This window comes from Dasypus novemcinctus, chromosome 8 (assembly GCF_030445035.2).
Source record: "Dasypus novemcinctus isolate mDasNov1 chromosome 8, mDasNov1.1.hap2, whole genome shotgun sequence".
NCBI classification, from domain to species: domain Eukaryota; kingdom Metazoa; phylum Chordata; class Mammalia; order Cingulata; family Dasypodidae; genus Dasypus; species Dasypus novemcinctus.
In genome coordinates this window covers 98,024,905-98,051,180 of record NC_080680.1, presented here as the reverse complement: position 1 = coordinate 98,051,180, position 26,276 = coordinate 98,024,905, and the positions used below count along the sequence as shown (strand labels likewise).

The 26,276-nt window shown below is 40.0% G+C and overlaps 1 protein-coding gene, 1 long non-coding RNA gene and 1 pseudogene across 3 annotated transcripts in view; 2 read left to right on the top strand and 1 right to left on the bottom strand.

The window, feature by feature from the left end:
• The window catches only part of LOC139439517 (uncharacterized), a 124,285-nt gene that overhangs the window by 46,071 nt on the left and 51,938 nt on the right, over positions 1 to 26,276 (bottom strand). The gene's annotated exons all lie outside the window — the stretch shown is intronic.
• Positions 14 to 10,952, top strand: LOC131279369 (zinc finger protein 555-like). Its single transcript, XM_058301361.2, has 3 exons — positions 14 to 83; positions 1,402 to 1,778; positions 10,147 to 10,952. Exons 1-3 carry the CDS (start codon positions 14 to 16, stop codon positions 10,789 to 10,791), a joined length of 1,092 nt encoding a protein of 363 aa, XP_058157344.1. The 3' UTR covers positions 10,792 to 10,952.
• Positions 10,876 to 12,151, top strand: LOC131279502 (zinc finger protein 709-like; annotated as a pseudogene).

The following is a 26,276-nucleotide window of genomic DNA, read 5'->3' as shown; positions in this document are numbered from 1 at the left end:
AAAAATGTCAGAGATGGAAGGAGCTGAAGAGGATCTCAAGAAGATCTCTAGATATGAAGAAAGAGACAGTGTTGAAAGCCCATGTAGAAGAAACTAGAGATGAGAAATTGCATAGACCACCACAGAAAGATTTGGAAAAGTGCCTCAAGTCACAGAAAGTGTACAGTTCAGTAGGCTAAGAGCCACTTTTCAAGCTGGGATAAAATCACAGATTACAATGGAATGGTCTATTACCCTTGACTCAGTTGAAATCCCAAAAGACAGTGAGACCAGTGGAAGTACTCCAATAGCAGATTTTGAAGTTCTGAAGACAACATGACAGAACAAGCTCATAGAGATCCATGAAGATAAGGAGGTTGCTTCTGGTACACAGTTTCACTTTACAGAAGCAGAGATGGTTCCTGTATAGAAATAGGTGCTTCCAGTACCTTCTAGTTTTCAATCCCAGGAAGAAAATAAAGAATAAAAAATAGGAGAAGTAGAACATACAGGTAGAGGTGTATCAGTGGAAACTGTATCCATTCTTTTGAAAACTGAAGTGATTCAAGAGACTGTTCAACTTGGTGTTGAGGAAACCAAAAACATAACATTTGCAAAAGGACTTAAAGTGTCTACAGACACAAAAATAACAGTGAGGAAAGTGGACATGGCTCAATTGACAGAGCATCTACCTACCATATGGGAGGGTCCAGGGTTCGATACCCAGGGCCTCCTGACCCATGTGGTGAGCTGGTCCACATGCAGAACTGCTGCATGCAAGAAGTGTTGTGCTACGCAGGGGCGTCCCTGCATGGGGGTGCCCCCCATGCAAGGAGTGTGCCCTGCAAGGAAAGCTGTCCCATGTGAAAAAAGTGCATCCAGCCCAGGAGTGGTGCTGCACACATGGAGAGCTGACACAGCAAGATGACCCAGCAAAAAAGAGACTCAGTTTCCTAGTGCCCCAGACACTAGGTGCAAACGGACACAGAAGAACACACAGTGAGTGGACACAGAAAGCAGACAATGGGGAGGTGGGGGAGGGGGGAGAGAAATAAATAAAATGAATCTTAAAAAAAAAAACAAAAAACAGTGAGTCTGAAAAAGATAATGAAAGTTGCCCTTAAAGATGAACTGACTGAAGAAGCTGAATTTCAAAAGAATGTTTCTAACTCAGATAATATTAAACTCCAGAATCATACTACTTCTCTTTCAGTCCCAGAGGGAAAAGAGATGGTAGTTCAAAGAGAAAGGTAGAAAACTGAAGCACAACCAGCCCAAGTAAATGAATAGAAACATGAGCAAAAATATGCGGTTACCATATTAGAAGAGGTCAGGAAGCACCTAGTTCAGACAGTTAAAGTGACCATCATAAATGGAGAAAAGGAAGTTGCCGGCTTTGAGGAAAGCTCTCCTCTTGGCTAGTTCAAGAGGAGGCAGTATCCAAAGAAACTCGAACTGAAAGCTCTGAGGCATCGTTAACTTTAACACCTGCAGCAGTGGAAAAGAAAGTCTTAGGAGAAACTGTCGAGATTATAGAAATAGTAGCTGAGCCATTGGAATCTGCAACTGCACACTTAGCACCTGAAGAAAAATCCTCTGAAAAAGATGAAGACCTTACTGCTTCATCAGGGGAAGATGCAATGCCCATAGGGACTGAGTCTCGGGTAGAATCAACACCAGTAATATTATCTGCTACTACTGAGAAAGGCCCAAATTCTGACTTGGAGGGAGATCAAATCACCTCACAGAAATGGAAGTCAGATGAAGATGACAAGGAGGTTGTTTATCAGGAAGTTAAAGTGAGTGCAACAAGAGAAAAGGATAGGATTTAAAGGCTGAAAATATGATTTTAGAAATTGAGACCAAGAGCAACAAACTTGTACAAACCATAATTCAGACAGCTGTTGACCAATTAGTAAGTACAGAAGAAGCAGCCCCTGGAAGGTTTACATCTCTTCTACAGGCACAGGCTCAGTTGACAAAATCTGACTGCTAGGAAGCTGTCCAGAAGACTGGAAAAAACAAAGTGAGCCATGGGTCTCTGTTCAGGGTGAGACACAAACCATCACAGTAAAGAGGAGTCAGAGCTAACCACCATGGGCCAAATGCATGCTGGCATTTCCAAAGATGGGAGGGAAGCATTAGAAAAGATGATGACTCTTGATGTAGAAAGTTCCAGTGAACATGTCAATGACAAGCAGCTTAAAGAGATCATTCTCCCATTAGAGGAAAAGAGATGCCATTGGAATGCAGTCTGTGACAAAAGATGTGAATAACATGGCAAGAGAAAGAATAAAGAAGCTACAATTTGAACCCAAAGAAGGTGAACAAGGTGATACTGTTTATTGCCCTGAGTGCCAAAACTCAGCCCTAGAAGATACTGATGCCTCAGAAGGTTTAGCCAGAGTCCCCAGATACAAAGAGACTGAAAGAGAAGGAGAATATTCAGAGAGTAGAATTTCAGGAAGGAAAAGTGCATAGTAATGAGTCAGAAGAAGAAGTTTTTTAAAAAACACAAAGAAAGATACATAAACAAGAGAGAGAAGCAGCAAAATCAGAACTTATTGAATCCTAATACACCATTTAAACTCCTCATATATTTACAAGACCAGAATGTTAAGACAAGTGGTAGAAGATGATTGATGCTGCTGATGAGACACAAGACCAAAATTTCAGAACTTTGAGAACCAAAGAACAGGCCATCAGCCGATCCCATTTCTAGAAAACCCTTGACAATCCTGAGGCTTTATCAGGAGCTCAAGCCATTTAACATTTCCTTTTTGAAAGGCTACCCTATCGTTTTCCCTTGATACCATATACTGTTGCTGAGTAATGTCCTAAATTCTTTTTTTTTTTAAGATTTATTTTTTATTTATTTCTCTCCCCTTCCCTCCACTCTCCCTCCAGCTGTAAGCTCTCTGTGTCCATTCACTGTGTGTTCTTCTGTGACCGCTTCTATCCTTATCAGAGGCACCAGGAATCTGTGTTTCTTTTTGTTGTGTCATCTTGTTGTGTCAGCTCTCTGTGTGCGGTGCCATTCATGTGGGGCTCCCCTATGCGGGGGACACCCCTGCATGGCATGGCACTCCTTGCGCACATCAGCACTGTGCATAGGGCAGCTCCTCCACATGGGTCAAGGAGGCCCGGGGTTTGAGCTGCAGACCTCCCATGTGGTAGGCAGACACCCTATCCATTGGGCCAAGTCTGCTTTCCGTGTCCTAAATTCTTAACCTGGAACTGGAGTTGGCAATACCTACTTCTACTTCACAAACTGGAGTATCAGTCTTTATGTATTTATATATACATCTTAAGAAACTCTTCTTCTGAGTCTATCATATATTTTTCCTAATGTGTAAGGAATTGTGCCATGTAATCCATGCCTATTGTACTACACGGTTGACTGTGTACTGTTCCCCAGGGCACATAGCCATGCGGAAGCTCTGGGAACCTTCATGCCTCAGTTACAACCTGTGAACAAAAAGCTTCCAAAGAATGACATTCCTGATTAGAAGGTACAATACTGACTTTAAAATGCACTAATAGGGAAGTGGATGTGGCTCAAGCAATTGGGCACCCATCTACCATACCATATAGGAGGTCCAGGTTTCAATGCCCAGGGCTTCCTGGTAAAGGCAAGCTGGTACGTATGGTGAGCTGGCCCATGCATATACTGGCCTAAGCAGAGTGCCACCCCCCACAGGAGTGCTGGCCCATGTGGAGAGCTGGCACAGCAAGATGACACAACAAAAAGAGACACAGAGGAGAGACAATAAGAGATGCAGCAGATCAGGGACGTGAGGTGGTACAAAAGAATGATTGCCTCTCTCCCACTCCAGAAGGTCCCAGGATCAGGTTTCAGAGCCACCTAATGAGAAAACAAGCAGACACAGAAGAACACAACAGTGAATGGACACAGAAAGCAGATAACAGAGGGAGAGGGGATGGAGAGAAATAAAACAAAAAAAATCTTTAAAATAAAATAAAATAAAATGCACTAATAATTAGGTTAACTGTTTTGTATTACCCTGAAATTGGTCCCTGTCCTAATATGCACAGTGTGCTAAAAGTAACCATTTTTGAAACATACAGAAGGTACTAGTGTAACTGTGAGGTTTTTCTTTCTATCCCAATGGAGGTTGAAAGAAGGTTTTTTTCAGTAGCAGATAAACTTAAGCCTTTTCTCCTAAATGGTATGGTTGTTTGAACAGATGAGTGTTTAATCTTGAAGCAAAATAGTAAGATGTTTTTCATGTTCTGAAGAAAATAATTGACATAAGTTTTTGTTTCACTCAGAAGTCTGTATCCACAAACACAGCATGAAGTGAGGTGGATGCTTTAAAGATAGAATTTTGATAGAACCTGGATTGTGTTCATGCCATATTTGTGTCCATGTCTTTTAAGAACAATGATGAATTATGTTCATTTGGAAAAACTGTGATTTGACAAATGTTTTAAAGAAAATATTTGTGGGAAGTGGATGTGTTCAAATGATTGGGCTCCTGTCTACTGTTGTGGGAAACTGGCTTACCTATTTGTTGCTTCCTGTTATTGTAGATGATGTTGCAATTGCTTCCTGTTATTGTAGATGTTACCTTATTGTAGATGTTGCAAGTTGCTTCCTGCTATTGTAAATGTTGCAGTTGCTTCCTGTTATTGTAAATGTTGCATTTACATTTCTGATAGCTGCTCGTTAGTTTCCAAAGAACTATGATGAGGAAACTAGGGTTGAGGCTCTCAGATCCAGAAGCTGTGAGTCCTCTGGTCCCATCTTTATCTCCTCTCTTGTGTGGCTCTCTCTGTCCTTCATTTCTTTAAGTTATACATTACCTTCCCTTCATGCAGACCAATTGCTGAGCTGGTCTCAGCAGTCTACCATATGGGAGGTCCAGGGTTTGATTCCCAGGGCCTCCTGGTGATGGAAAGCTGGCCTTCATGGCTAGCTGGCCCAAGCAGAGGGCTGGCACAGCAAGATGACACAACAAAATGAGACACAGAGGAGAGATAATAAGAGATGCAGCAGACCAGGGAGCTGAGGTGGCACAAGAGATTGAGCACCCCTCTCCCACTCTGGAAGGTCCCAGGATTGGTTCCCAATGCCACCTAAAGAGAAGACAAGCAGACACAGAAGAATGTACAGTGAATGGTCACAGAGACAGACAATGCAGGGAGGGAATAAATAAATAAATTTTTAAAAAATATCTGCTTCACTTAGAAAATGAACAAACAAGTCAACATTCTTCAGGGGATTTTCAGAGGACACAGAATATCACAAAATTATATTCAAAATATCCAGGATATGGTCCAAAATGCTTCAACCTATAAAGAACTAGGAAAATCTGAAAAATTTTTAAAGGAAAAAGACAATCAATGGATAGTAATCTGATGTCTCAGGAAATGGAATTATGAGACAAAGACTTTAAAGCAAGTATAACCATATTCTGTGAGATAATGGTAAACATTTTTGACATGAATGGGTAGATGGAAGTTCTCAGCAGAGAAACAGAAGTATAAAAAAATTAAATGGAAATTTTTAAACTGAAAAATACAATAACCCAAACTAAAACTCACTGCACAATAAAAAAAAAGAAGAAGAAGAAGAAGAAAACAAAGTCAGTGAACCTGAAGGGAGAAAAATGGAAATTATCCAGTCTGAAGAACACAGAGAAAAAAAGACTGAATGAAACAGACAAATCCTTAAAGGTCATGAAATAATATAAACACTGACATTCATGTCATTGGAGTCACTGAAGGAGAGGAGAAAGTGATTAGTGTAGAAAAAATTTAAATAATGGCTCAAAATTTTCAAATTTGATGAAAGATAAAATTTTATATATTCAAGAATCTCAGTAAATCCCAAACAGGATAAACTCAAAGAAAAACACTTAGATACTCATGCTGCTAAACTCCAAAGGTAAAGAAAAAGTCTCAAAAGTAACTGGAGAAAAATGACACATAATAATGATTTGAATGACTGCAGATTTCCCATAAGAAACTACAGAAAGCAGAAGAAAGTAGAAAAGATTTTTAAAGCACATAAAATGAAGAAGAAGGAGGAGGGGGAGGGGGAGGGGGAAGGAGGAAGAGGGGAGGAGGAGAAGGTGAAGGAAAAGTGAAAAGAAGGAGAAGGAGAAGGAGAAGGAGAAGGAAGGCCTGTCAAACCAGAATTCTAAAGCCAGGAAAAATAATCTTTGGGGAAAATGTGAAATAAAGACATTCTCTGATGAAGGAAAATCAAGATAATTCATCAACAGCAGACCTGCTCTAAAAGAAAGGAAGTTCTTTAGGCAGAAAGGAAGTGAAAATCAATGGAAACTTGTAACTTTAGGAATGAAGAAGGAGAAACAAAGAGTAAATATCTGAGAAGATATAATAGACTATTTCTTCTTAAGTTTTAAAAAATATGCACAACTTTTGAAAGCAAAAATTACAACATTATGACCATCCCAAAGAACAGAGAGAGTCTGCAACTGCAAGTAAGATAGTTCCATCCATCAGCCGCATGAAATCTAAGCCCCCTCTCAATTAGAGGCAGAGTGGGCATCACCATCCCCAAATCCTCCAGATTGGGGAATGAACAATGGACTAAAGTCTATTATTCTACTATAAACTTATTGTTATTCTAGCAATGGAAGAACTTTTATCATTGATGTGGAGGCAGTGGTCATTGGAGGTTCTGAGGGGAAGGAAAGGGAAAAATAGGTGTAATTTGGGAGCTTTTTCAGAACATTGGAATTGTCCAGCATGATGTTGGATTTACAGATACAGGCCATTATATATTTTGTCATAACTTACAAAATTGTGTAGGACAAAGTGTAAACTATAGTGTAAACTATAGTCCAATTGTTCATCAATTGTGACAAATGTACCACACTAATGAAATGTTCTGTTAATGTGGGAAAGTGTGGAAAGGGTAGGGAGTTGGGGATATGGGAAGCCCCTGCATTTTTTATGTAAATTTATGTAACCTAAGTATCTTTTTAAAAATTACAACATTGTGGGGGTTTATATGTATGTGGATGTAATACGTGAGACAACTACAAAATAAAGGAAAGGGTTCGGCACTTACAAGATTGTAAAAACCCTTCATCTTACTTGAAGTGGTGGAATAGTAACTTTACCTCAACTTCAAAAAGTTAACTTTGCATATTATAACCCCCAAAACAATATATATTTACCATATTTACCAATATTTATTATATATAGTAAAAAAATATTAGATATATTATAAAGGGATGTTATAAATTATTCAAATAATCCAAAAGAATCCTGTTAGAAGAAACAGAAAAATAATAAAATGGTAAACTCAAACCCAATCATACAATAACATTTACATTAAATTTAAATGGCCTAGGGAATTGGGTGTGGTTCATTCAGTTGAGCACCTGCTTCCCGCTTGGGAGGTCTTGGATTTGGTTCCAGTGCCTCTGAAAAAACAAACAAACAAAAACAAACAGCAAGCAAAACAAATGAAAAAACCAACTCATGGGAGCCAGTGTGGCTCAGTGGTTGAGCGCACATTTCCCACATATGAGGTTCCAGGTTCAATCTCCAGCCCCCAGTACCTCAAAAAAAATTTTTGATGGCCTAAATACAACAATTGAAAGACAGATATAGCTTAGATAATGAAGTAATATCCTACTATATGCTAACTCAAGAAACTCATTTTAAATATAATGGTATGTATAAAGTAAAAGTAAAGAGCTAGAAAAAGATATGCCATGCAGAACAACCAGCAAGACGGTGGCAGAGTAAGCAGCTCCTAGAGCCAACTTGTGCTACAGAGCAGTTAATAATCACCCAGAGCTGTTTAAAGAGTCTGTTTGGGGGCTCTGGAAGACCAGAAGAGCATCCTGCAACATCCTTGAAAGAATGCAAGAAGGCTGTCTGCCTGCAGAGAAGATTCATAAGTAGAGCACTCCACCATGGAGGCCGGGGCCCATCCACCACTGGTGGCACAAGCCACCTCAGGAGCTATTCCATGGCTGGAATTGGAAGCTCCACTTCCAAAAATTGGGGGAAAAAGAGATAGTTAGGCACCAATTTCAGCTACTGATTAGTAAATTCAGTGGAATAAAGTATAATGCTAAGAACAGCTAAAGTTTGAACCTGTCCAAGTCAGAAAGAGGCCAGTAGCCTCCATTTTAACTCTGCCCTTCATAGGAAGGGAAGTGGGATGGACTGAAAAATCACAGTGCTGTAGGGACTGGCTTCTTTTCATCCAGATCAGACTGTACTCTAGCATAAGCCCTAGCTCTACTTCTGGTGGGAAGGAAGCTGGGGAGACCTGTACCAGCCTCTCCAGGAAAATACGGGCAACACCAAGGAGGCCAGTGATCATCCTACTCTGGTGGTGCAAGCCACCTCAGGAGCTATTCTGTGACTGGAATTGGAAGCTCCATTTCCCATAAAAAGAAGGAAGAGATAGTTGGCCATCAATTTTAGTTACTGATTTTTAAATTTGGCTGGCTAAAATATAACTCTAAGAAGAGCTAAAATTTGAGCCTGTCTGGGTAGAAAATAAGCCAGTAGCCACCATTTTGACTCTGCTCCCATCACCCAGATCAGCCTGCAGCCCTAGCCTAGGCTTCAGCCCCACCGCTAGCAGGGAGGAAGTTGGCGGGCCCTGCACCAGCCTCTCCAGGTAACTGCAGGTACATTCAGCTGATACCAAGAGAATAGTCAGAAGTCTACAGGGACCCAGATGACATAGATTGCTGCCCACACCTGCAGTTCCATCCCCGCCCCAGGCAGGAGAAAAAGGGGCTTGAAGCTTCATCTGACTCTTTGAGCAACTATAGTCTAGGCCTACATGACCTGGATTATTACACAGGCCAGTGGCTCTATCCCTACCCCTGGCAAAGGAGAAAGTTGAGACAAGCTTCATCAGTTCCTGGGGCAATTAGGGTAGCTTGAGCTTCCACAGCTTATAGCACCAATTACATCCTTGGCTCCTACTACACAACCAGCAAGGGAGAAAGGTTAGGAAGCCCTAAACTAAAGAGGGAAACTGCACCCAGAATACATACATCTAGTAAGCCAGATGCCAAAACAGCAACAGAAAATTATAATCCACACCAAGAAACAGGAAGAAATGGTTCAGTTAAAGGAAAAGGATAAGCCTCCAAATGATATAAAGGAATTGAGTTAACTAATCACAGATGTTCAAACAAATCTCCTTAATAAATTCAGTGAGAAGGTGAAAGAAATTAAGGATATTAAAAAGACATTGGGGGGAAAAGGACTTGGCCCAGTGGTTAGGGCGTCCGTCTACCACATGGGAGGTCCAAGGTTCAAACCCCGGGCCTCCTTGACCCGTGTGGAGCTGGCCCATGCGCAGTGCTGATGCACGCAAGGAGTGTCCTGCCACACAAGGGGGTACCCCCGCGTAGGGGAGCCCCATGTGCAAGGAGTACACCCGTGAGGAGAGCCACCCAGCGTGAAAAGAAAGTGCAGCCTGCCCAGGAATGGCGCTGCCCACACTTCCCGTGCCGCTGACGACAACAGAAGCAGACAAAGAAACAAGACGTAGCAAATAGACACCAAGAACAGACAACCGGGGGAGGGGGGGAAATTAAATAAATAAATAAATCTTAAAAAAAAAAAAAAGATATTGGGGGCGGCGGACTTGGCCCAGTGGTTAGGGCATCCGTCTACCACATGGAAGGTCCACAATTCAAACCCTGGGCCTCCTTGACCCATGTGGAGCTGGCTCATGCACAGTGCTGATGCACGCAAGGAGTGCCATGCCCTCAGGGGTGTCCCCTGCATAGGGGAGCCCCATGTGCAAGGAGTGCGCCCCATAAGGAGAGCTGCCCAGCACGAAAGAAAGTGCAGCCTGCCCAGGAATGGTGCTGCCCACACAGAGAGCTGACACAACAAGATGATGCTACAAAAAGAAACACAGATTCCCGTGCTGCTGACAACAACAGAAGTGGACAAAGAAGACACAGCAAATAGACACAGAGAACAAACAGCTGGGGTGGGGGGTGGGGTGGAAGGGGAGAGAAATGAATAAATAAATAAATCTTTAAAAAAAAAAAGACACGCCCCGAGCGGCCCCGGGAGGCCCTGCCCGCGCCCCTGTCGTCCTGTCCGTCCCCTGTACGGGCCGGGGGCCTCGGCAGGCGGAAATGTCTCATCCTCCTGCACACATGTGGGATATTTTAGGACTCAGTGACCTTTGAGGATGTGGCTGTGAATTTCACCCTGGAAGAGTGGGCTTTGCTGGATTCATCTCAGAGGAACCTCTACAGAGAGGTGATGCTTGAAACCTTCAGGAACCTTTCCTCAGTAGATGGTGAGACTCACTTTAAAGACAATGAATCATTTTCCCAGGAGAGTAATTTTGGGCAAAACATGTCCAAGGAACAGATAACAGCAAAGTTCTCAAGAAATGATTTCTGGGTATGCACTTTAGGAAGAAGTTGGAACGACAGTAACAATGGATATCAGCACAAAAACCAAGGGAAACACCTAAGAAATCAGATGGTGCAGAGAGTCCTTGAAAGCAATAAAAGTAATAAGTGTAGAGAAACCTTCAGCCAGATTCCAAACCTTAATCTGTACAAGAAAACCCCTGGAGTATATCTGTATGAATGCAGTGAGTGTGGAAAAGTCTTCATGCATCATGCATTACTTAAGTGGCATATCAGATCTCATACTGGACACAGATCGCATGAATACCAGAAATGTGGGCAGACTTGCACTTCACCTTCCTACCTGAGAATGCGTATGAAAACTCACAGCAGAAAGAAATCCCATTTCTGTAAATTTTGTGGAAAAATCTTTACTCATTGCTATTGGTTCACTTGACCTATGAGGACTCACACTGTATATAAAACCTATGAATGCAAGCAGTATGCAAAAATCTTCAATGAGTTCTCCTGTCTTACATGATGTGGGAGAAACCACAGTGGAGAGAAGCCATATAAATGTAAGAAATGTGGTAAAGACTGTATTTATCCCTCATCCTTAGGAAGACACATGATGACACACACTGGAGAGAAACCATATGAATGTAAACAATGTACTAAAGCCTTTATTTGTTCCACTTCCTTTCGAAGACATGAAAGGATTCACACTGGTGCGAAACGATATGAATGTAAGCAACGTGGGAAAGCCTTCAGCTATTCCCATTCCTTTCGACGACATGAAAGAACCCACACTGGAGAGAAACCTTATGAATGTAAGTATTGTGGGAAAGCCTTCCGTTGGCTCGAATCTTTTCAAGGACATGTGAGAATGCACAATGGAGAGAAACGCTATGAATGTAAGTACTGTGGGGAAGCCTTCAGTTGTCCCACTTCCATTCAAAGGCATGAAAGGACTCACACTGCAGAGAAACCCCATGAATGTAAAAAATGTGGGAAAGCCTTCAGTCGTCCCAGTTTATTACAAAGACATGAAAGGACTCACACAGGAGAGAAACCCTATGAATGTAAGTGTTGTGGGAAGACTTTCAGTTGGCTTGAATCTTTTCAAGGACATGTGAGAATGCACAATGGAGAGAAACCTTATGAATGTAAACAGTGTGGTAAAGCCTTCAGTTGTCCCACCTCCATTCGAAGGCATGAGAGGACTCACACTGGAGAGAAACTTCACGAATGTAAAAAATGTGGGAAAGCCTTCCTTTGTCCCAGTTCATTACAAAGACATGAAAGAACTCACACAGGAGAGAAACCCTATGAATGTAAGTGTTGAGGGAAGACTTTTAGTTGCCTTGAATCTTTTCAAGGACATGTGAGAATGCACAGTGGAGAGAAACCCTATGTATGTAAACAGTGTGGGAAGGACTTCAGTTATCCTTAGTCTTTTCAAATACATGAGAGAATTCACACTGGAGAAAAACCCTATGAATGTAAGGAATGTGGGAAATAGTTTATTTGCCTGTCAGCCTTTAGGAGACACATGATAACACACACTGGAGAAAAACCCTATAATTGCAAACAATGTGGTAAAGCCTTCAGTTGTCCCAGTTCTGTTTGAAGACATGAAAGGACTCACAGTGGAGAGAAGCCTTAAGAATGTAAGTACTGTGGGAAGGCTTTCCGTTGGCTTGCATACTTTCAAGGACACTTGAGAATGCACACTGGAGAGAAACCTTAAGAATGTAAACAATGTGGGAAGGCCTTAAGTTGTCCTAGTTCATTTAGAAATCATGAAAGGACTCACATGGGAGAGAAACCATATGTATGTAAGTATTGTGGGAAAGCCTTTTTTGTTGGCTTGCATCCTTTCGGGGACATGTGAGAATACACACTGGAGAGAAACTGTATAAATGTGAAAAATGTGGGAAAGCCTTCAGTTGGTCCTCATCCTTGTTAAAACATGTGAGAACACACAGTGGAGAGAAACCCTATGAATGCAACCAATGTGGGAAAACCTTCAAGTGGCCTTCATCTTTACAGAAGCATCTGAGGATGCATTCCTGATAGAAACTCTATAAATGTTCAAAAGGAAGAAAACCTTTAATTCTCATTCTGAGAACATCAAGGAACTCCCTCCAAGGAAAGCTCTGTAAATAAAAGTAATGTGGGAGTACTTGATGGTGATGAATTAATATTGGTTCAGAAAGTTCAAGCCATGACAGAAATCTTATGAAATTAAAAAATGACATTGTCTTGACATAGTACCTCATTTTTAAAATGGATTCCTGAGCTAGGAATTTCCAGTTCTTAGTTTTGGACATAGAACGTTGAGGTGACAAATAATTTTCTAAGTAATCTTTTACCAATACCACAAATGTTTTAATGGATAGAGTTTATTTTTATAACTTAAGTAATCAAAAATTGAAATTAAGAAATGTTATAATTTAAGTAATCTATTGGGTCCATTGGTAAATTTGAAGTGTATTTTTAATATGCAAAATAGATTTAATTTCTAAATCGTTTTTAACTGCTCTGTAAATAAGGGGCCATTGGAAAATTTACATTAATTTGTTGAGATTTTCTTACCAGCCTCGTGTGGCAGGTACTAGATATCATTTACCAATTGTATAGTCCATTCTTCTTCTTTACTTGATTAAAGCTATTTTTTTCCTTTTTTTTCCCTAGAAGAGCCTTATTCTACTTTCCGTGCTAATAAATAATCAACATGGAAGTGTTAAGTGTGAAAAGTTTATCCAAGTACAATCTCATGTGAATTGTTTCCACCTTTTGCCCTTTTGCCTTTGTCCTTGCTTCTGGGTGGGATTTGAATGATACTGTTTGATTAAGTGAGAACTGTGATATGACAATAAAATCTATAGAGTTGAAAAAAAATAAATAAATTAAAAAAATTAAAAAAAAAAGACATTGGCCCACAGTGACAACCAGGCTTCACTGCTTGAAGGACAAGATTCATAGATACTTACACCAATGCTGAGGGCTTGATACTCTAGTCTGTCCTCTCCCACTGGGAGCCACCCATGATCTTGAGTGATACCCTCTCCTCTGTTTGAGAACATCAGTCCACCCCAGGATGGGAGCACAACACTTCCCCACTCATTGTATGTGTCTCCACCCACTGATATAACACAATATGACAAGATGAGCACTCACACACTCCCTAAAAACCTGCCTCAGGTGCACCCTGTGCCAGATGCCTCCTATCAAACACCCCAAACAAGTAACCTTTCCTAATTATATTTTATAAAGAGTTTTCTCAACATTATCATTACAACTATGTACCTGACACTCTCCCTTGTTCACCTGCTCATCCCAAACCCACCCCCCAATTCCATGGACCATCTGACCCATCCCCCTAACCCAAGCCACCCTCAACCCTGCTAAGCCCCACTCAATAGTATTCCTATGCCCCTGTCTTATCCCTTCACTGCACAACTACTTACCTCCACTTTATCATAGATTTCACCCATGTAGGCATCAGCTTGCAACCTTCCTCTCTCCTTTTATTTCCTGAAAACCCATCATCCAGTCTCTAGCTCTCTGAAACAGTTTAATTTGCTTGATTCATAACAGAGAGGTCATGTAATATTTGTCTTTCAATGCCTGGCTTGCTTCACTCAATGAAAGGTCCTTAAGATTCATCCACGTTATCTTGTGTTAGTACTGTATTTCTTCTTACACACAGGTTTTATGATCATGACAGATGGCTCTGGAGTTCATTGCCTTGCCAGTGGGCCCTACTTTGGAATTTGTGCTCCTGAGAGTGATGGAGCTGGACTCAGATATGACCTCCCTACACAGCCTCTTCTGTCACTTTTACTGAACTTGACTGGTGCTGGGGTTTGTGTATGCTCAGGAGACTTGAATCTCTGGACTGGCCATGTGCCAGCTGGGCCCTGAGCCTCAGCAGAGTTGCAATACCTACTCTCCAGCTCACTGGACTTACCCAGGTCAGCTAACAGGGAGGTGAAGATGGTCAACCACCACACCAGGGAACTGAGAGTGTCTACAACTGCAAGCAGAAGAACTGCATTCATTACTCATGTGAGATCTAACCCCCCTCTCGATGTAGAGATGGAGTGGACATCACCACCCCAGGGTCCACAGGATGGAGGAATATATTATGGATTGGAGTAGACTGGCTGGTATTCTACTATAGAACTGTTATGACTCTACTAATAGAAGAAATTGTATCATTGATGTGGAGACGGTGGCCACAGGAGTTGCTGAGGGCAGGGAGAGGGAGAAAGAGGTGTGATATGGGACATTTTGGGGACTTTTAGTTGTCCTGAATGATATTGCAGGGACAGATGCAGGACATTGTATATCCTACCATAACCCACTGGATGGACTCGGGGAGAATGTGAACTACAATGTAAACTATGTTCCATGCAGTGTGGCAGTGCTCCAGGGTATATTCACGAAATGCAATGAATGCGCCTTACTGATGAAAGGGGGTGTTGGTATGGGAGGAGTGGGGGGTGGGTGGGGAGTGGGGTATATGGGAACCTCTTATGTTTTTTAAAGTAACATTTTGTGTGAGCTATTTACTATTTATCTTTTTTTTTAAAAGACAATTAAAAAAGAACACACACACAAGACATTGGAAGAATACAAAGAAGAATTTGAAAGCATACATAGAAAAATAACAAATCTTATGGGGATGAAAGGTGCAATAAGTGAAATTTAAAATACACTGGAATCATATAATAGCAGGTTTGAGGAGGCAGAAGAAAGGACTGGTGAGCTTGAAGAAATGGCCACTGAAAGCCAGCATACAAAAGAACGGATGAAGAAAAGAATGGAAAAAATTGAATAAGTTCTCAGGGAACTAAATGACAGCAAGAGACATGCAAACATACATGTCATGGATGTCCTAGAAAGAGAAGAGAAGGAAAAAGGAGCAGAATGAATATTAGAAGAAATCATGACAGAAAATATCCCAGCCCTATTGAAGGACATAGATATCTATGCCCAAGAATCACAACATACTCCCATCCAAATAAATCTGAATTCACCAACTCAGAGATACATACTAATCAGAATGTCAAATGCCAAAGACAAAAGAGAGAATTTTGAAAGCAGCAAGAGAAAAACAAAGCATAAAATATAAGGGATACTGAATAAGATTAACTGCTGATTTCTCATCAGAAACCATGGAGGCGAGAAGACAGCAGTGTGATATAATTAAGAAACTGCAAGAAAAAACTTCAAGTTAAGCATCAAGTATCCAGCAAGATTGTCTTTCAAAAATGAGGGTGAGTGTAGAATATTCAAGATAGACAGAAACTGAGAGAGTTTGTAACCAAGAGACCACTTTGCAGGAAATACTAAATGTTATGCTATGGCCTCAAAAGAAATGACAGGAGAGAGAGGCTTGGAAGAGAGTCTAGAAATGAAGATTATATTAGTAAAAGTAAAAAATGTCAAAAGAGTGATGAAAATAAAATATGATGGGTAAAAGCAAAATATTTAGGAATAAATTTAATGAATGATGTAAAGCACTTATATTCAGAAAACTACAATTCATTGTTAAAAGAAATTTAAAAAGACCTAAATAATTGGAAGAACATGCCATGCTCATGGATTGAAGACTAAATATCACTAAGATGTCAGTTCAACTCAAATTGATATACAGATTCAATGCAATCCCAATAAAAATTCCACCAGCATTTTTTAAATCAATGGAAAGCACAATTATCCAATTTATTTAAAAGAGTAAGGGGTCCTGAATAACCAGAAACATCTAAAAAAGGAAAAAGCAAAGTTGGAGGACTCTCACTTCATACTTTAAATCATATTACCTAGCTATAGTGGTAAAACAGCATGGTACTGGCACAAAGACAGACTCATAGGCCAATGGACCTGAATTGATGGTTCAGAAACAGACCCTCACATGTAGGGTCAAGTGATTTTTGACAAGCCTGTCAAACACACCCAGCTTGGGCGGAATAGTCTATTTAACAAATGGTGCTGAGAGAACTGGATATCCATAGTCAAAGGAAGGAAAGAGGACCCCTATTTCACACCTTATACAAATACTAACTCAAAATGGAACAAAACCTAAATATAAAAGCAAGAACCATTACGTTTCTAGAAGAAAATGTAGGAAAATTTCTTCAAGAACTGGTGGTCAGTGGTGGATTCTTAAAGGAGTTAAGAGGAGGACTGAGATGGACTATTGATGTTCAATGTATATAGAAGTTTTAATTAACTTTACTGTAAAAGTGTAGAAATGTACAGTGTTGATGGTAACACATTATAGTGAGTAACAGCTGGTTTAGAAATGGGAATGTGACTGAAAATGATAGTCTAAGGATGTAAATTCCAATTGACAGAAAACTAGAGAATAATCTAGGGACTGAATAACACAGTAAACCCAGAGGTGGATGAGAATTGTGGTTGATGGTACAGATGCAAGATTGTCCTTTGTGAACTAGAGCAGATGTACATCACTATTGCAGGGTGGTGGGAATGTGGAGAAGCATGAGAAAAATACAACTGGAGTGACCTATGGGCTGTGATTACTAGCAATACTCATGCATCCATGCCAAATATGTATTGTGTTGAAAATGAGGGGGGGCGGTATAGAAAAAGTGTGCCTAATATATATTATGGACCTGGTAATAATCTGATGATATTATCTCATAATCTGTAAGAAATGTTCCACCACGGTGTGTTGTGTTGGTAGAGGGGTATAAGATCAGAATTGTGCACATGTGCATGATTGTTCTATAAGTTTACAACTTCTGTCATAAAAATATATTTTAAAAATAATAATTGAGTAAGTTTGGGGGGAAATACACCTAATGTAAATAAGGATATAGTTAGTAGTAAGATTTTGATGATATTCTTTCATAATTGTAGTAAATGTCTCACAACAATGTTCGGTGTTAGTGGTGGGTTGGTGCATGGGACTCCTGTGTGATGTTATGCATGTTTGCTTTGTAAGTTCACAACTTTTACTATACACTTATTGTTTATGTATGTTTATGTATAAATAATAACAGGGTAGATTGGGGGAAATACATTAAATGTAAGATACTTTGGTTAGTAGTAATATTTTGAGGATGCTCTTTAATCATTAGTTAAAAATGTTTCACAACCATGCAAGGTATTGGTGGTAGGGCAAGATATGAGAGCCCTGTATGATGTTATGTATCTCTTTTTGTAAGTTTACAAAAACTGTATGCTTATTGTTTATGTGTGCTTATGTATGAGTGGTATACTTCAAAAATTTTTTTAAATGTGAAAAGTAAAAAGATATACTATGCAACCAGTAACCAAAAAAATGTGGACCTCAGTACAGGGAAAATTATCAGGGCTAATAAGGGAATTACACAATTATAAGAGGATCAATTTACCAAGAAGACATAATCCTAAATGTGTAGTCATCAAACAACATTGCTTCAAAATACATAAAGCAAAAATTGGTAGAACTGTAAGGATATATAGTCAAAATCACAATTATTCTTGGAGACTTCAACACTCCCCTCTCACTAATCATTAGAACAAAGTAGACAGAAAATCCCTGTGGATATAGAAAAACTGAACAACACTATCAGCTAACTGAACCTAACTTACATTTATAGAACACTTAATCCAACAACAGAATACATATTCTTTTCAAGTGCATATGGAACTGTCACAAAATTTTACCATATTCTGGGTCAGAAAACAAAACTTAAATTTAAAAGAATTGAAATAATACAAAGTATGTTCTTATACCATGATGGCATTAAACTAGAAATCAAAAATAGAAATATATCTTAAAATCCCTAAAATGTTTATTAATTAAACAATAATCCATAGGTCCAAATAATCCATAGGTCAAATGGAAAGACTCAAGGAAATTAGATCTACTGCAAAGAACTTTGAGACCTTTCACTCAAACTTATCTAAGGTTTGCATAATGGAATGTACTAAGTGCTGATCCGTAAAATGGCCCAGCTGTTATCTTCTTCTATACCAAGAATTATACACCCTACCCCCTCATCTTCCAAATGGAACAGCCGAAGTTCTAAATGTTCACCCATTTTCTGCCCATAATGGTTGTGAATTTCCCTCCTTTCATGCTTGGTGTGGTGTGCATCTTTGTAACTGTTAACTGAAAGAGAATGGAATCTGCTGCCCACCCAAGATGAATTTTAGGACTGCAATCATTGCTTTCTACTCTCCTTCAGGGATCCAATTACAAGAATGTTCTATTGTTTATATTATCTCATAGACCTGAGGCTGATTGCCACTTTTGGAGAGGAAGTTTTCCTGCTTGGAGGAGATTTAGCAACAACGAGGGTACCATTCCTACTTCGCAGTACTCAAGTTGCAATAAGTTCCCCCAATTCTTGCTCATTGCAAATAATGGAACCATTTTGCAAATAGCACAAATGACCAGTTCAAGAGTAGCAGTGACAGGAAAGATAACTCTAAATAGAAATGAAATTTACTTGTTATTAAAATTGGGCATATTTAAATAAATTTTATAGCTATGTTAGAAAGTTTGGGGCTGAATTAGTGATAGATACATAGAAAAATAAGCAAAAGGAAAAACATTAGGAGATGTATCCATAGAACACTGTGCATCGTAGGTATATCACTGTCTGTATTGGCTTAACAGCAAAAAATCTTGATGTAACTAAGTAGGAATATGTAAAGTGAGAAAGAATGTATTAGGGGTAATATAAGAAAGCTCAACCCTTATCTTCTATAACAGGATATTAATATCTAAAATGGAAAAAATATAAGCACAAATATGTTATCAAGAAATATGCAATTAAATACTGTTATAAATAACTTAAGGAGGGAAGCTCAAGAGATTGGGCTCCTGTCTACTACATGGAAAGTCACAGGTTTGGTTCCTGGGACCTCCTGATGAAGATGAGTTGGCCCGCATGGTGAACTGGCCTGTGTGGAGAGCTGGCCCACGTGGAGAGATTGCTCAAGCAATTGAATGCCTCTTTCCCACGTTGGAAAGCCCTGGGATCATTTCCCAGTGCCTCCCAAAGAGAAGATGAAAAGAGAAGACAAGCAGACACAGAAGAACACACAATGAAAGGACACAAAGAGAGCAGACAGTGAGCACAAGCAGCAAGGGGGTGGGGGAGGGGGAATAAATAATAAAATAAATCTTTGGGGAAAAAGGAAATAACTTAAGGATTGAATATTTTTACCTTATAGAGCATGTAACTGGAATTGGAATGAGGATGGTTAGAAGGATGCTGTGAGTTAAAATAACATAGGGGCTTTACCCTGATACTAATGACTATGCTTGTGAGTCTGTGCACCTGAAATAAGAACAAGGCCTAGAGCAGCAGTGTGCCCAAGAGTTACCTCCTGAGAGCCTCCGTGTTGCTCAAATGTGGCCAGTCTCTAAGCCAAAATCAGCATGTAAATTCGTTGCCTTCCCCCCAGCATGGGACATGACTCCTGAGGATGAGCCTCCCTGATGCTGAGGGATCACTACCAAGTACCAGCTGATGATGTAACTAGAAAATGACCTTGACTAAAAGGTTCAACTCAGACCAGCAGAATATCTCTGTCTACATATAATAACAGAAGTTAATAATGCTTTTTGACCTAAATCAAGGGGGAAATGGAAAGGACAAATGAGTTTATATGGCTATGAGTTTCTAAAAAAGAGCTGGGAGGTTATCAGAGGGGTTGCCCTTCTGCACACCTGAGCAGAGTCCCAGAGACAGATAAAGTAGATACAACCCCAGGTACTGGTTCTTCTGAGGGCTACAGAGACCCACAGGTTTTATGGTCATGGCAGATGGAGTTCAGTGCCATGTCAGTTGGCCCTTCTTTGGAGTTGGTGCTTCTGTGTGATGGAGCTGGACTCAGATGTGATCTCTTTTCACAAGCCTTTCCTGTTACTTTACCAGAATTGTAGTTGGTGCTGGAGTTTAAGATATACCCAGGGGATCTGAATCTCTAGACTGACCATATGATAGCCAGGCCCTGAGCCTCAACAGACTTCAGCTCCTAAGTCTGGTTTATTGGACTTACCCCACTCAGCTAACATGGAGTTGAAGAAGGTCAACCACCACACCATGGAGCCAAGAGTGCCTACAACTGAAAGCAGGAGGTTTGCATCCAGCATCCATGTGGAATCTAAGCCCCTTCTTGACATAGATGTGGAATGGACACAACCAATCCACAGGATGGAGGAATAGGCTATGGATAAGAGTGGACTTACTGATATTCTATTCATGAACTATTGTGATTAGTAATTGAAGGAAATGTGGCATTGGTGTGGAGAAAGTGGCCATGGTGGCTGCTGGGTGTGGGGAATGGAAGGAAGAGATGAGATGCGGAGGCATTTTCGGGACTTGGAGTTGTCCTGAGTGGTGCTGCAGGGACAATTACCAGACATTGTAGGTCCTCCCATGGCCCACTGGATGGAACGTGGGAGAGTGTGAGCTATGATGTGGACTGTTGACCATGAGGTGCAGCGATGCCCAGAGATGTATTCACCAAATGCAATGAATGTGTCATGATGATGGAGGAGAATGCTGCTATGGGGGAGTAGTGGGATGAGGGGGGTGGGGGGTATATGGGGACCTCATATTTTTTGAATGTAATATTAAAAAAATGAATTTTAAAAAATTAATTAATTTAAAAAAATAACATAGAGATTTTGCACTGTTAAGATACCTCAGCATCGCAGACCTTATCATTAGGGGTTTTGCATTGCCATTATGCCTCAGCAACTTAGACCATGACGTTAGGCCCCTCAGTTATCACCCCTAACACCTGATTATACAAGATAAGCAGCTTCTCCCTCTCCCCACTATGTCATACCCAGGATCCAAATCCCCACTCTTGCTTGACCAACAACTACAGCTCCATTTATGACCCTGAACAGGTCCCCAGGTCCACTTTAACCTTTTGCTCCCTGCCTGCTTGGTTGAGCCTATGCTCCTGACATGTTTCCCTATTGACCAAGTAAAGCATGCTTCTCCTTTCCCCTCTAGGACCTGTGAGTATTGACAAACTTTTCTTTCATACATCTCTGGTATCACTCATCCCTTGGTACATCTGACTTTCCATATAAAGATACTTACTCAAAGGAGAATACTATATTTTTGTAATACTGTTTAACTTTTAAAAGTACATATATATGTTCATTTGATTAAATTTTTAAATTGAATTACAAAAAAGGATTAATCTAATAAAAATTTGCAAGCCTATGTGAAAATAAAGCTTGTCATTAAGTACATAAAACATGAACAAATGGAAAATATACAATAATCCTAGACAAGAAGGTTCAATTTTGTATAGTGTTTCATACATAGTTTATTAGTCAGGGTTCTCTAAGGAAACAGAACTGACAGGAGATATCGGTAAATATTATGAGATTTTATAAAATTGTCTCACATGTCTGTAGGGCAGACTGCAAGTCAGGAATTCCCATGAAGGTTGCAATGAATTCCCCAGGAGAAGCTGGCTGACTGAAGTACAGATGGAAATTCTCTCTTCTGACTCTAAAATCATCACTTCTCCTTTTAAGGCTTTCAACTGATTAGATGAGATGTCACTCATTGTTGAAGGCAATATCCTCACTTGATTGTAGATATAATCAACCATAGATGAAAACACATTCCTGATGATTTAAGTCCGTGAAGTGTCCTTAAAATAACAATTCGGTAAGTGCTTGCTTGACCAAGTAACCAATTACCATTACCTAAACAAGATGACACATGAGCCTATTACACATAGTATGAAAATTTTACACTATGCCCATTTCCCTCTGCTACCCTTTGTGTTATTGTTGTCATACATTTTATTTCTACATATGTTATAAACTTTATAATACATTGTTATTATTTTGCTTTAAACAATTATCTTCTAAAGATTGAAAAATATCTTTTACATTTATTCACAAAACCCAGTAAGTTGGAAAATGGCATAGTAGGTGTTTTAATTTGCAAAAGGCTGTCAAGGCAATATACCAGAAATGGATTGGCTTTGACAATGGGGATTTATTAACTTATAAGCTTACAATTCCAAGGCTGAGAAAAACATCCAAATCAAGGAGTCAGGTGATACTTTTCCCCCCAGGTATTGGCTTTTAGTGATCCTGGACTCCTGTCACATAGCAGGTCACGATGGTGACATCTCCCTTCTCCTCTGGGTCTCGTTGCTCAGCTTCTGGTACCCATCTCCCAAATTCTGTCGATTTCAGATTTTTGCTCTCATGACATTTTTTAATGCTCCTGTGGCTTTCTCTCTGTCTCTGCAGGCCCTCTTTCCATATTCATTCCGTCTATAAAGGACTCCAGTAAGAGGATTAAGACCTATCCCATGACATGCTTTCCTGAAGCAATCTCATCAGAAGTTCTTTACTTAAGTATTTTAATGAGAAATTTCCACCTACAATAGGTTCACACCCACAGGATTGGATTAGCTTTAAAGACATAATCTTTTCTGGGGTACATATATTAGGAAACTCCAAAGATTCATCCCCCATAAAAACAGTGACTAAACTGGTAAAACTATAAGAATAACCCTATCAAAACTCTGGGGGGAAAAAACCCCTCCTGGAACTAATTAAAAGTTTACAACAAAGAAGTGAATACTTAATCCAGAAATAAATTTTTTTGTTTCAACTAACCCTAACCCCATCATCCCAGCTTGTTAGCAGCCTTGACACAATGGCCCACATTTCTAGTTTATGTTCTCAAAACCAGAGGGAACAGAACAGTCTTATTCTCAAAGAATTTTGGTTGTTTTGATCAGTCTACTGGCTCCTTGAAGGACCAGATCAAAGGGCTTTCCATTGTATAATTGCAATCTTTTTATATTTATTTAGATTAGTTTTGTGACTCACCATGTGGTATATCCCGGAGAAAGATCCTTGAGCACTTGAGAAGAATGTATAACCTGCTGATTCAATATTCTGTATATGTCTTTTAGGTCTAACTCATTTATCATATTGTTCAAATTCTCTCTTTCCTTGTTGATCTTACATCTAGTTGTGGTATCTATTGATGGGAGTGGCATGTTGAATTTTCCAACTGTAATTATAGAAACATCTATTTCTCCTTTCAGTTTTGCCAGAGTTTGCCTTGTGTGTTTTGGGGCACCATGTTTAGGTGCATAGATATTATGACTGTTATTCCTTCCTGGTGGGTTGTCCCTTTTATTAATATATAACGGCCTTCTGCACCACATAACTTTTTTGCATTTAAAGTCTGTTTTGTCCATTACTAGTATAACTACCCCTGTTCTATTATGGTTACTGTTTGCATAAAATATTTTTCCAACCTTTCACTTTCAGCCTGTTTGTATCCTTGGATCTGAGATAAGCCTCTTGCAGACAGCATATGGACTGCTTATGACTTTTACCCATTCTGTCAGCCTGTCTTTTGATTGGGGAGTTTAATCCATTAACATTCAATGTTATTACTGTAAAGGCATTACTTAATTAAACCATTTTATCTTTTTGCTTTCATATGTCATATCTTGTTTTGCTCTGTCTTTTTACCCTTTTGTTTACTCTTTCTTATAATCTTCACTTCTACACTCTCCTCCAAACCTCTCTCTCCTGTCTTTTCCTTCAGGCAACAGAACTCCCTTCAGTGTTTCCTTCAGAGCTGGAGCTTTGTTTATTAACTCTCTTAGTTTCTGTTTATCTGTGAATATTTTAAACTCATTTTCATTTTGAAGGACAATTTTGCTGGATAAAGAATTCTTAGGTGGCAGTTTTTCTCTTTCAATACCTTAATTATATCTTACTATTCTTTTTTTTTTATTTTAAGGGGAGGGTGTTCTTCTTTTCTTTATATAGGTTGTTTCCCCCCCTGAGATGGCTCTCTCATCTGTTTTGCTCACCGTTTTTATTTTTGCCCATTTTTCCCCCTGTTGTTCGTGCTCATTGTCTGCTCATTGTTTTTTCCTTGTTATCTGTTTTGCTTTTTCTTTTAGGAGGCACTGGGAACTGAACCTGGGGCCTCCCATGTGGGAGTCAGGCACTCAACTGGTTAAGCCACATTCACTCACTGCTTGTTTGTTTTTGCTTGTTGTTTGTTGTTTTTTTTCTTCATTGTTTGCTCCTTGTTTTTGCCAGTTGTCTGCTCACTGGTTTTCCTTGATGTCTGCTCATTGTCTTCTTTAGGAGGCTCTGGGAACTGAACCCGGGACCCCCCCCATGTAGGAAGTGGACACTCAACTGCTTGAGCCACATCTGCTCCACCATGACCTCCGTGGTTTCTGATGAGAAATCCACACTAAGTCTTACTGGGCATCCCTTGTATGTAATGTTTCATTTCTCCTTTGCTGCTTTCAGAATTTTCTCTATCTGTGGCACTTGACATTCTGAGTGGTATGTATTTTGGAGTAGGTCTATTTGGATTTATTGTGATTGGAGCCCACTGTGCTTCTTCAACATATTTATGTCTTTTGTGAAAGTTGGGAAATTTGGGGCCATTTTTTCCTAACATACTCTTTCTGCTCCTTTTCCCTTCTTTTCTCCTTCTAGAACTCTCATGACATATATGTTGTGTTTTGTGTTATCATTCAACAGCCCCTCTTCAATTTTTTTCCATTTTTCCTCTCTGCATTCTTTTCTTTTCAATTTCAGCTGTTTCGTCTGAAACGAGCTCATTCTTTCTTTCATGACTTCAAATCGGCATTATATACCTCTAGTGTATTTTTAATCTCATCTATTGTGTCTTTCATTCCAAAAGCTCTGTTATTTTTCTGTTCAAGCTTTCAAATTCTTCTTTGTGTTTACCCAGTGTCTTCTTAATATCTTTGATCTCTTTAGCCATGTTGTCCTTCCACTTTGTGATTTGATTTAGGAGATTAGTATGAACATCTTTGATTAGTTATTTCAAATTCTGTGTCTTGTCTGGAGACTTGATTTGTTCCTTTGCCTGTGCCATAGCTTCCTTTTTGTTAGTGTGACTTGCAATTTTTTTTTTTGCCTGAAAGTCCTTTTCTTGTTGTTTTTGTTTTTTGGAAGTACCAAAGATTGAACCAAGGACATCATAAATGGAAAGCAGGCACACAACCACTGAGCTACATCCATTCCCCATGACTTGTAATTTTTTTGTTGATGTTCAGGCTTCTGATTATGTTGGTGAGTTTACTTGTGCTTAGTTTCTCTCTCTTGCCTAGGGATTTTGTGTCATGTGGGTATGTATTAAAACTGTTCTTTTTTCTTGGTTCAACTTGTTCTGGATCTTTAGGCTTGCCCCTGTTAACTGCTCAAACCAGGGCAATGGACCCAGTAATGGGGTGCAGAACAGTTTCCAGGGACCTTGGGGAGGGGGCAGTGAATGTACCAAAAAGCCTCTTATTTATTTACTTTTTTTCTTATTTTTTTTATTTTTCTTATTTCCTTATTTTTCTTATTTATTTATTTTTCTTTGTATGTACTTTTCTGGTCTTCCAGCAGATGGCACTCTTTGGCACTTTGCTCAAATTCTAGGGCAAATGTGTTCGCTGGAACCCCACCTGGGTGGGCCATGTAGCATCAATGTCCCAGAGAATTCCCCTTCAGGTCAGGCTATTCAGAACCTAGCTTGCAAATCAGCCTTGCCCAGAAGCTGCTCTCCTCCCTGGGTCAGCCTCACCTTTCCTTTTCCTGTGGAGGAATTAAATTTCCACTCAGCAACCAATCCAGGCCAGTAAGGAGGTGTTTGAGATGGCAACTTCTCTTTATTGCCTCTTGGATCCTAGGGAAAACAATGTCACAGCCCTGCCCAGCCTGGAAGAGGACAACCTGTGGGATGCCACAGACCATGTTTGCTGGCCAAAAACTAGATTGTCCACACCCTTGAGTCTCTCCCTCTCCTCTTTCCTGGGAAAGTGTACCCTGTGTTCCCCTCAGTCCATAGCCACTGGTCCACATTGTAGTCCACACTCTCCCCCAGTCCACCTAGTGGGCCATGACAGGACACACAA

Bases quoted from the DNA above. Each gene is read 5' to 3' on its own strand.
- LOC131279369 (XM_058301361.2), top strand. From the start codon at position 14: ATGGAAGGAGCTGAAGAGGATCTCAAGAAGATCTCTAGATATGAAGAA. The intron at 84-1,401 runs GTAGAAGAAACT...CCTCTTGGCTAG, and splicing joins AGACAGTGTTGAAAGCCCAT to TTCAAGAGGAGGCAGTATCC. The intron at 1,779-10,146 runs GTGAGTGCAACA...GGGATATTTTAG, and splicing joins TTGTTTATCAGGAAGTTAAA to GACTCAGTGACCTTTGAGGA.